Source organism: Parasteatoda tepidariorum, chromosome 8 (assembly GCF_982258835.1).
Source record: "Parasteatoda tepidariorum strain Cologne lab strain chromosome 8, Ptep-v5.0, whole genome shotgun sequence".
NCBI lineage: Eukaryota > Metazoa > Arthropoda > Arachnida > Araneae > Theridiidae > Parasteatoda > Parasteatoda tepidariorum.
The window spans coordinates 78,768,894-78,781,438 of record NC_141762.1 but is presented as its reverse complement, the minus strand read 5'-3'; the positions used below and the strand labels follow the sequence as shown (position 1 = coordinate 78,781,438).

Below are 12,545 nucleotides of genomic sequence, written 5' to 3'. Positions count from 1 at the left end.
AACATAAGAGAGCGTTGCTTCTAAAATAATGGGCAATGAGTAAAGCGAAATGCTTTACGTAATAACTAGAAGGAATGATTTCAGCATGCAGTGTTACTTTAGTTATTTGTACTTCCTTAACAAACTTTATTCATTTCTTAACTTATATATAGTTTCGCATCACTACATTATAATTTTTAAGCGATATATTTTAAATAAAGAAATCTTACAATGAATCAAAAACAGTACACCAAATTCGGAAGATAAGTTTACATTACATAAATTGCACCATCGCACAGAAGGTGAACTACGCACAGTTATCTGGATTCCAAATTTATTAATATAAAACTATTTATATGAAAATTATGATTAAACATTATTTTTTTTATATTACATTTTATTTTTTTAATTACTAGTTATCTTTTAAAAGCAATTGCTACGATAATTACTGATTGCATTATTTTATTTTTACTTTGAGTATAGTCAACATTATTTTTTCGTTTTTATCCATTAAATTTCAGTTATTTATTGTCCTAAACATTTCATTTATACAACAGTCTTAATGTGCTTGATGCAAACCATCTACAATCAATGCTGCATTGTAACGATCTTCCACGTATTGATGCAATTTATTTTTGGATTCTGTAATTGCACTTTTTTTATATATATATATATATATATATATATATATATATATATATATATATATATATATATATATATATATATATATATATATATATATATATATATATATATATATATATATATATATATATATATATATATATATATATATATATATATATATATATATATATATATATATATATATATATATATATATATATACATATATGTATATATATATATATGTATATATATATATATATATATATATATATATATATATATATATATATATATATATATATATATATATATATATATATATATATATATATATATATATATATATAAATATATATATATATATATATATATATATACATGTATGTATATATATATATATATATATATATATATATATATATATATATATATATATATATATATATATATATATATATATATATATATATATATATATATATATATATATATATATATATATATATATATATATACATAATTTCAAGTATTTAGTTCAAGTAGTATATATATATAAGTTCAAAATGCAGAGAAAACAGGGGGAAAATTACGGAGCAATAGAAAACGGGGGGGAAAAAAGAAAAATAATAATCAAAATATAAAATAACAAAAATCCGGAAAAAAAGACAAGCAAATATTTTTTTTAAAAAAATTTCCGGTTTTTTATTATTTTTTATTTTTATTATTATTTTTCTTTTTTTTTTCCTCTTTTTTCATTGTTCTGTAATTTTTTCCTTGTTTTCTCTACATTTTGAACTTATTTTATGAGTTCTATTTACTTGCAGCTTATGCGCAATAAATAAAACTTATTGTTTTTCTTAATTTTCTTCATTTTCAGCTTTATCCTTTTTGTATTTACTTATTGTGCTATAAATATATATATATATATATATATATATATATATATATATATATATATATATATATATATATATATATATATATATATATATATTATGTCTTCAAAATACAGTGACATCTCAATATCATCAAAACTACAATCTTTACTTACGTCAAGCTTTTGAAGTTTTCTAGCTAGTTCAATTACATTCCATGTTCCCAAGCAGTTGTTGATTACTGAGTATCTAAAATATAGTTCTATATTAAAATGAAAGACTACTGAGAGCATTTAAAAATAATAATAATTCCCAACTTAATTCTGAAAAAGGTTTTTTTCAGAACATTCTTTCAAAAATACTCTTTAAATTTATAGAACTAAAATGCAGAGCTTTGGATGTTATGACAAAACAAATTATTGTATACTATCTGTCCAGCTAAAGAACTCCTCTCTTTGGTTTCTTAAAGTCCTGTCGGTGACTATGGTAACGAGGCTAGACTATTTCAAGTTGGTGTGGAGGATAAACATTTCGGTAAGGGTCTCGAGGGGAAAAGATAATCCTCTTTGAAAATCATTTTCTTTGTTACCATTACTGCAAATAGCTCCAGACTCTTTTACGTAAGATTGCTGAATTTATTGCATTACATTACATAGACAAACAGTACTTTAAATGGCGTTTTCTAAAATCAGCAGTGTTAGCATATTTTGAATCGACGATCATTGCGTTGAAAAAATTTTATTAGCTAAATTAAAGTTCTATATTTTTCTGAAAAATATATTTCATGTTCTCAAATGTACATTTTACTATGATATGTAAAAATTTAAAATAAAACGGGTTATTGCTTGCATTTATGGATAATTCACATGAACTTTATCCTTCACCGATCATTCACATCAGCATTTACAGACGCCCTAAGATCATGCAAAAAAAATTAATGTGCATTGTAATTTCTAATTATATGAAGACAAGAAAAAATATTATTTTTGGCAATAAAGAGGATTTCAACCACTTTCGGTTTGGTAAAATGGTCAAATACACTGGTTATCATAAATTAAGGAAAATTCACAAAAATCGCGATAACTCAAGAAATTACACATGGAATTTTATGAAACTTACCCACAATATACAACACATAGTAAGGTATTAAACAACATAAAAAGAAATTATCAGACATTAATAGTAGTATAGAAATTAGCACATGTATAAAATAAACAAATTGGAAGTATCGGTTTGCAATAGAAAAAGTACCTTTAATATGGAATATGATTGCCTCTAGAAGCAATACAGCACAAACAGCGATGTGTGATGCTTTCAATTATGCGGTCTATCAGTTCAATAGGAAGTGAGAGCCATTGCTCTTGTAAAGCAGTTGCAAGCGTGGCAAGGGTCTGAGGGGGCGGATTGATGGCAGATACACGCCTCCCTAGAGCATCCCAAACGTGCTCGATAGGATTCAAGTCCGGGGATCGAGCTGGCCACTCCATGCGAGTAATTGTTTCCTGTTGAAGATAATCATCAACAATGCGAGCTCTGTGTGGTCTTGCATTATCGTCCTGTAACAGGAAGCAATCACCAATTGCCCCGGCATATGGGCGCACATAAGCATCAAGGATGTTGTCTCGATAAACCTGAGCATTCACGGTTCCCCTTGGAAAGACATGGAGGTATGTGCGCCCTCCTAAGGATATGCCTCCCCAAACACAGACACTGCCTCTTCCGTATGCATCTCTTTCACGGATGTTTGATGGATGATAACGGGTCCCAGGTTCTCTCCATATCAAATAACGTCTACTGTCACTTTCTAGACTAAACCTGGACTCATCCGTAAAGAGAACAGGCCTCCATTGATCTGACGTCCAGTGGACATGTTGTCGGGCCCACTGCAAACGGTCTCTCCTATGGCGTGATGTGAGCGGCACGCAAATGGCTGGTCGTCTCGCATACAGACCACCTTCGTGGAGCCTTCTGCGCACAGTTGACGTTGACACCAACCTTCCGGTGGCTGCAGCAAGAGAGGATCTAAGATGTGTCGGAGTAGCGGTTCTATTCCTGCGTGCACTTAATGTCAAATATCGGTCATCGGCACTGGTCGTAACAGTTGGCCGTCCTTGACTGAACCTCCTAGATGCCGAATCTGTGGTTTGAAATTGCCTCCAAAGTCTATGAACCACAGATGGACTCACATTTAGCCATCTGGCCACTTCTGATTGACTCTGCCCTGCCTCTAGTCTCCCGATGGCTCTCCATCGTAGTTCTTCAGGCAAATGATGCCTAGAGGTCATTATTACGAATTGGCTATCTCAGATTTTCAATGTCGCAATCACAGTAAAATTTGTGTGCTTTCTCTCAAACTTGGACTTTTATGCTCCAGGCAGATGACGTAAGCCGAGTGCAGCGCCACTAATTTGCATATTGCAATTTTACTCAGCTACTCTTAGTGGACAACATATGCAAATTTTGCACGGTTTGGCTTACTTTTGAAAGAGTTATCGCTATTTTTGTGATTTTTCCTTAATTTATGATAACCAGTGTATTTCCAGGAGCACTGTGCTGTGTGAAAGCATAAGTTAAATTGTTTCCTGATCACTAAAAGCGGAATTTATCACGATATTTATCACCAATCAAAATTTCAACTATTTCGCGGCAGAAGCAAACTAAGAGACACAAAACTGAAAAGAAAAAACTGAAATGAAATTTTTTAAAAACTAAATTTTCTTCAAATATACTGAAAAGGACTTCTTTTCTTTTGTTCAACCAACGTAGAGTGTAACTCTTTCGTAAAAATAAAAATTTAATAACCACCCATTTTTATTAACTAAAACACCACAATATTTTTTTTTATATAATGACAAAAATAGAATTTTTTTCTCCTTTTCAATTCATTTGAAAAACGTAGTTTTTTTAAAAAATATATATTATTACAAAAATATTATAAATAAGGGTATTAAGTTTCACATTTATTCCTACCTTAAGGGTTTGAAGAAACTGATAACCGCAGCAACATGGAAAATAATTGTAACCTCTTGAATGACATTTTTCAAGTCTTCGTCACACATACCTAAATTTGATTCTTGAATATCACCGGGTACCACTTTCACTTTATTTACCACATCGGGATTTTCTTTCAGCAATATTCTGAAAATCTAAAAAGTTTGTTTTGTAAATAAAATAGTTTTTTTGACGATCCATATTCTATATTCTAAGAAATTCTGGAGCGTGTTGGTTGTATAATATAGAGTAAATTTGCTGTAAATTTAATCCAGCGGCAATGTTATCCACATAGTCGTAAAAAATAATCTGTTTTAAAATCGATGACACGGACCTGCTCTTAAAATTGATTGGAAGCATGATTTAATTTAACAGCTTATTGAGATTTCCGACTTGCATGGTGAAATGGCTTAAAATTGATCTGATTTATTTTAGACTGTGTTACATCTCGTTATTAAAACCGTAACTTTATCAAGAGAAAACTTAAACTACTATGTCGTAATGAAGAATAATAAAAATGTGAAATAATTTGCTACGGTATCAGTATGTCTTATGATTCATGTATTTTATTTTAATATTAAAACTGATAATATCAGAAGGATTAAAATCTATATTAAACCAATTGCACAAACAAACGAAAGCGGATTATAACACATCACTTTTGTGCAGAGAAAGATAAGCATTTACATTATTTTACCCTAAATAAATAGTCTGTTTTTAAGCAATTAATAAAAATTTATTAATTAATGCAATTTCTTTTCATTTGTTGTTGTTGCTGGTTAACGTCGCACTAGTGCTTCGCAATGAACTGCTGGCCACCTTACATCCCTGATGGTGATCCTAAGACATGCCATCCCAATTTTGATCCTCCTCAAAGGGAATGGCTCCCCTGCTTCGGTAGCTCGACGACTGCGCGTAAAATTGAGCACTTCATGGTAGAACCGCTTAACAAGGACCGATACCGCACACCCTCGGTTCCTTTGCAGGTTTGTCACCCACATGCCCACTGACTGCAGACAATAATGCTTGACTTTGGTGTTCTGTTGAGAACCGTGTCTTAACAATCAATCCACTGAGGGACCAATTTCTTTTTGAACAGCTAGTTTAAAAACAATACCAGTTCCTAAGGATTCGAACATGGAAATAATTTGGGAGAAGCTGAAAACTGTTTTAGAAGTTTTGTTTTGAGCACAATATTGGCACCTGAAGTTTGCCTTCTCCCTCAATATGAGCTTTAGCCGCTATCTTGAATGCACTAAGCGGCAGAGAAGGTCAAAATGTAGTAAAGCTCAAACATTACTATCTAGACAAGTGAAGTATAGTTTTCATAAGTATATTTTTATTTTGAATCAAATGACACCAATACCACGGCGATAGAACTGATAGTTCAAAGGATATAAGGGATTTCGTAAGTAGGAAAAGAACAATTTTCTTAAGAGAACAAGTAGATGTACTACATACACGTCTGAAATTCTTACCTACATAAATGAAGCATTATTTCTTTTGTATTTTTGCGATAAAATGAAAGATATCAATAGGACTAATACTATAAAATTTATTTAAATTTTATGTCTATAAAAAGTACATTTTTGTACTTATATCTATATAGACATCTGACATTGCTATTTACAGAAGCAAAGTGCAATTTTTTTTTTGTATTTTTTGTATTTTTTACACTAAACTGAATAAGAACAAATTCAAGTCTAAAAGGTAAATAGTTTAGAAGCTGTACGAGTTTCGAAAGTTTCAATGACGTCTGATTTCTATCAAGACAAGTTGCTATTGTTGTCGAAAGTACGTACTTCTATTGCTATCTAGACAAGCGGTACATTTTTTTCTGTATTTTTTAAATAAACCTAATACAAACTAAAATAAATTGATGAAACAAATTGTTTCGAAAATTTATAAGATTTTAATACATAAAATAGTATAAGCCCAAAAATCATAAATCACGCTCATGAAACTCTCTTAACTTCAAAATGATTGGTTTCATTGACATGGTTTTGAATTTAATTAATTCTGCTTAAGACAATACGCGAGTTTCAATAATTTCCTTGTCTATCAAGCAATGTCAGACGCTTAAATATGTATTAGTATAAAAATTAATTTCTTCTGCGTAAAATTGTTTTTAACATTTGAACTATTAGCTCTTCTGACTCAAGTTAAGTTTTTCAACCGTCTGACCTTCATTAAGTTAAAAATGGCGGCTAAAACTAAACTAGTTCAGGAAGAGGACAAACTTTAAGTTTCCAAATTTTTTTCCTTGAAGTTTCCATCCGCAACCTTTAAGACAATCTCCAACATAATCGGTGTTGAGCCATTTCTCCATCCACTGGCTAATTTTGCCACAGACAGTTTTCAATTATTTGAAGAACGTTTTGTAGACTTATCAAACATTTCCCGGTATACATTGTTTAAGACTAACTAAAACTAAATCAAAATTGTAAAAACTAAATCAAAATTCTACGCAGTTCTTCGTAAGTGCCATTTAAGGTGTCAATGGAAAAACCTAAATGATTCATAATTTTGTTTGATTACCCTAAACCTTTTACACATACTATCAATTTTAATTCATTTGTACGCAAATTAATTTTTTTATTTAAACTTGCTGTACATTTAAAACCTATTTTATGTTTGATAAAAAAAATATGCACTTAAATATTTGTCATATGCTGTGTACACTGTTAAAATTGTCATTCCAAAATTACGGTTACATAACCGGCAGCAGTCTGTCCATCCAATAAACCGTAAATCTTACAGTAAAGAATATTTTTTTTACTTTTACGGTTTTGAAACCGTTTACAACTAGTAGGTAAAAAAAACACGAATACAAAACTGTACGATTTTTGAACTAACGTGGTTTCAAAACCGTAAAAAAATTTATCTGGACATTAGAGTTAGGCTTTTTATTAGGTACAGAGTATTGGAGTTAGGTTGTGGTTGAGTTGTTTTTTATCAAATAAACCGTGAAATGTGGTTTATCTGGTTGTTTCACTTATCCTAAAAGATGGGAAATACTAGAATTTTTTTGTTTTAAGCAGCTTTATGGTGCTGTCATCTATGCGTAGATTAGAGTACCGTACTCTAATAGTGCAGGGTTACAAATCGAAGAGTGCAAGACAGTGGAAACTCTTCATGTGCTAAAGGGAATGATGAAAATATTTTTCCGTCAACGCTGTGACTCAACCTACCGTTTTGTCGGTCATGAGATTGACAGTTCAGCCCTTTCGGCTATATTATGAACACAGTTGAAAGGAACTGAATGCCTTCATAAGGGGACCCAATTAGTGTGATAAAATTCTGGTTGTTTAATTGCATTAACTGAAGGCAGTTAATAGACTGTTTTTCTCACAATTAGCAGTTTGCATATCATTTTATTTAAGGTTGTTCGACTGTTCTGCTTGAATATGGTAAAATAACAATTAAATAAATTGTTATTTAACCATTTTTGTCCGAGAAATTTCTAACAGTGCACCAAAAAGTTACCCTTTAGATAAATAGTCACAGTATTTTCAATAACTTTCTTCATGTAATGAGTGTAGCTAATGTTAAACATTGCAATATAGTTGAACTCAGATTTTACTGATTATGAAAAAATATTATAAAAATAAACATTAGATTTAACCTAAATTAAGTAACATGAATAGTACATCTTCAGTAAAGTTTAACAATTTTCCTAAATTGTTTACCTTTTTCTTAAATATAAGCCGTTTTCTTTCTTCTGGAGAGGTATCCTTTTTTGCTCTTAATAATAAATAGATTTTTGAGACATCTGGAAGACATCTGAGTAATATTTCTAACAACACCTGAAAGATAAATTTTGATTCATTTACAACTAAAACAAATCTAAATTGATTAACAATTATTAAAATGACTGAAAAATATATTATATTTTAAACTTTGGATCAACAGGTACAATGCAGACAATTTTAGTACTTATCCCCAAAACAAGACTATAAAAACCTACTTTTACAGTATCTATAGAAAGCACAAATATTATGAATCTGTATTATTATATTACGCACCTACTGCAATGACACCTAGTACCAGTAACAACAATACAATTAGTAGTTACGTACCCATTACCACAACTAATTAAGTATCACTTGAGTCACTAAAATTTTTACACTTTTGCATTATAAGGTAAACTAACAATATCATAATAACTAATGAAAAAACGTATCTAACAAACTTTTTTTATACAAATGTATTAATAAATTCTAACTTTACGTGACCCCCTTTAACGTATAAGTGCTTAGTTTCAGTATATTGCATTAAGAGGTAAACTGACTGTATCATATAAAATAATTAATAAGAAAAGTATTTAACCAACTATTTTTATACAGACATTTGAACAAACTCTAATTTTATACGGCCCCATTTATAGGATGGGTACTGAAATTTAGTATATTGCATCATAAGACAAACTAACAATGTCATATAAAAGAACTGATAAAAAAACGTATTTAACAAGTTATTATTTCAGACTATAATCATTTCTTAAAATAATTTTTTTTAAACTCAAGCATCAATGATATTTACAATGATACTGTACAATGATATTTTCTAAAAAAAAAAAATAACGCTTGCATTTAAGCACAAAAAGGAAACAAGAACCAAAAATCCGAAATATTTCGATTTTTTAAGAGTTATCCAAATTAATAATAACAGGCTAATTAAAAATAATTGAACCAAATTAGTAATAAGTCTTATACATTTATAATAGTCTTATACATTTGTTGCCTATAAGCAAGTTCTCTGCGAAAATAATCATGTCCCACTTTTCAAAAAAGTAAATTGAAACCACATTTACCGTTCCAAGAAATCCACTCGCTCCAGTTATAAAAATTGATTTTCCTTTATAAAAATCTCTTACTCGGTTGCCATATTCCTCTTTTTCATTGTTGTTTTCTACCATTTTGAAACATTAAAAGAAAGAAAAAACTTTCTGCAGCTCTCTGTGCGAAACTGATATTATGTACTTCTATGGTTTAAATTCATAGAAAATTCATCTACTTGGGCATATTCCGCAATTTTCCTCATTACTAATTAATTGAGGAAAAATATAAACGTTTGGAGTAAACAAATAACAGTGACATATTTTATACTAAAAACAGTGGCTGAAATTTCGTTTTTAGAGGTTAGAAACACATCTTTAATAAAAATATTTAGAGAATTATGTACTGTTGAACTTTTAGTGAGCTTAAGAAGATTTCTTACTATTTTAAAATTAATATTAATTATTATTATCATTTAAAATTTCATGTCATTATTCTGCTGAATGCAGTTACAAAATAGGATCTAAGATCAAGTATGATCTAAGATCTAGGATCTAAGATCAATCACCTGCGATAACGTTTTTTTTTTAATTTCATTTTTTTTTTATTTACTTTTATCCAAAATTATGAAGTTTCCTTTTAAAAAACGAAAATTTCATCACAAAAATACGTTTTGAAATATTCATATCGGTCAAATCAGATTTTATTATTTTGATTAAACCAAAAATGTGAAAAATTATTTATCGTTAATTCAAAAAGAACATTCATTAATAATATTTTAGGAAAGTTATTACTCAGACAGAAAATGGGAGAAAACACAGAAAATTAATTACTCTCAACACGAAAAGAAGAAGACCACTGGTACTCAACGACTTGATGTCTTGTTAAGCCACACTGCTTACACTGTTAATTTCCTTTGCGCATGCTCATGGGCAAGATTAAAGTATAATCGGAACTTTCCACAGATCAGTTTGTGATAATTTAAAATTCCCTTCTAGTACGGGAAATCAGAAGAGTTTGAACCTGGATTCATTTGTACATAATCGAAGCATATAATTAACTCACAGATTATAGAGGCCTTGTTTATAGATAATATACGAAGGAAAAATCAAATTGTAAGAAAACACTCAACTCAAATTACTTAATTAACTCAGTGGCACGACAGCCCATAGTGGGCCAAAACCTACTGTGCCCATCTCAGTTTTCTTGACTTTAGGGTCTGGGGCGCAGGTATGCTTGGTACTCATGTATACCCAAGAATACCCAAGTATGCTTGGTACTCATTTTTTTGACCCACTGAAAGGATGAAAGGCTGAGTCAACCTTGCCCAGCGCGAGGATCGAACACAGGACCTGTGACACAAAAAAGCCCGAAGCGCTACCACTCAGCGACAAGGACCATTACAGGTAAGAAAATAATCGGAAATTTTTTTATTCCCTTAAACAATGACATTAAAATTTGCATATTCAAAGCTAGCAGTAGTTTTATAAAAAAAAATTATAAGGAAAAAAAACTATTCAATGCGAATTTTTTTAATTTTGCATGATAATTTAATTTAGTTATAATTTTTCGATTTTCTCAGAAATATAAAAGGAATAGGCTGAATTACGTTACTTACATGAGCTTAATTTAGTTACAAATTGTTACAAGCAATTGTTTCGTTACTTAAATTAATTACAAATTGTTGTATTTGAGAGATTATTTTTTAATTATAACAATAACAAAAACTTATAACTTATTCTTAAAATAATAATAAACAAGAGAGAAGAGAGATAACAATGCTTTTAAATTAAGGGTTATAAGTTGAGTTACACAAAAAGGAAAAAAAAGATCTGTTAAATACATATTTTTCAATTTTGTAATTAGAATTTGACCTAAAATGTAAAATGGTTAAGCTTGGAAAAACTTCCATGCAATTAAAACGTAGAAGCATTGTTTTAAAGCTGTTCTTTCTAGTATAAGTATTACTTTAACTATACTAACTATTATTTATTCAGATACAACGACTGCTGTTGAGACAAAGCTTTTAATTATGGCAATAACAAATAAATAGAGTGCTACTAAGCAAGATAGGTTTTAATAAGTAATGAGCGAGATAGAACAGCAAAGTTTAGATTCGAAGAACTGGGGCTTGAATTCTACAAAAGATAGATTAAATACTATTTTTTTTCTAATTTTCTATTAGAATGGGATACGTTTAAAATGAAAATTTATTTTGTACTCAATAATAATAGGTCAGTTTGTATTCCTGACGTGTTCAGGTTTAAACGCGTTAAACCTCACTCAAAATTTGAACCTGTTGCCAAATTTAACGATCGCAATGTTTTAATCAGTTCTATTATTCTGGAACAAGGATGAACTAGATCGTAACTTAAGGTGCTTTACAAGCTCTAGCGCTGCTAACATGCACTGAAACCTTTGAACCAGTTGTCATTTGTGAATTCGTAAATTCAATCTAAAGGTTACTTGGTTTCAATGGAACGAATTGAACATTTTTCTTAAAGAATTGCCTATCGTTGAACATTTATAATATTTCTTGATACCAGATTTTATTTAATTTCCTTATCGGAATTTTATTGAGACTGATTGTGATCTGTCTGTAGCGTTATTTTCGAAAATGTAAAACCAAATTTGTTGTTTTTTATACTCCGAATTCAATGAAATTAATTAGCATAAAATAGTGAATGGCATAAAATAGTTTGAAAATATTTTTTTTCGTGTTAATAAATGCTTCTCATATGGGTGGTATACTCAACTATTGCTAAAGTTTTAAATTTAAACAATAATGATAAACCATTTTCTAGCATTAAATATGTATTTCTAACACATTATTAACAGTTAAATAAGATTTCTAATTTTACTAATATTTCTAATAGAATGACTCATTTACTGTTGCAGCCTTTTCGATACGATATGGAACTGTATTTCTATATTTTATGTTTGTTCTTATTATTTTCAAAAAATATTTTTTTAATTAAGATAGTGTTTTTGAAAATTCTGACAGCTATGTGAAATATTTATATAAACTGGTGAAAAAAATAAACGAATTTGCATATTTTATCGAATTTCATGAAAAAGAACTGCTTCTTGACAAAAATGCAAATCTTATACATCAAATGCGTAAGCGTACACGTGTGTGTAGGTTAAGCCATAGGGAAACAGGCTTAATAAGTGCGCGTAAGTTAAGACGCATTTCGTTCGCTAGCACACCTCTGCGAATTTCTTGGTGCTATTTTGCAGCAATAGTATAATTTAAATTGTAACAGTAGAAATGGTAACCACCAACGTT

General features: G+C 29.7%; 1 protein-coding gene across 1 annotated transcript in view; it reads right to left on the bottom strand.

Moving 5' to 3' along the window:
- LOC122271069 (fatty acyl-CoA reductase 1) overlaps positions 1-9,487 on the bottom strand; it is a 34,614-nt gene extending 25,127 nt beyond the window's left edge. Inside the window, exons 1-4 of the mRNA XM_087169211.1 lie at positions 9,292-9,487; positions 8,168-8,284; positions 4,458-4,633; positions 1,664-1,736 (exon numbers count right to left, since the gene is read on the bottom strand). Coding sequence (XP_087025337.1) covers positions 1,664-1,736; positions 4,458-4,633; positions 8,168-8,284; positions 9,292-9,396 — 471 coding nt within the window. The 5' untranslated portion in view covers positions 9,397-9,487. The remainder of the gene's footprint in view (positions 1-1,663; positions 1,737-4,457; positions 4,634-8,167; positions 8,285-9,291) is intronic.
- Positions 9,488-12,545: the final 3,058 nt, after the last annotated feature.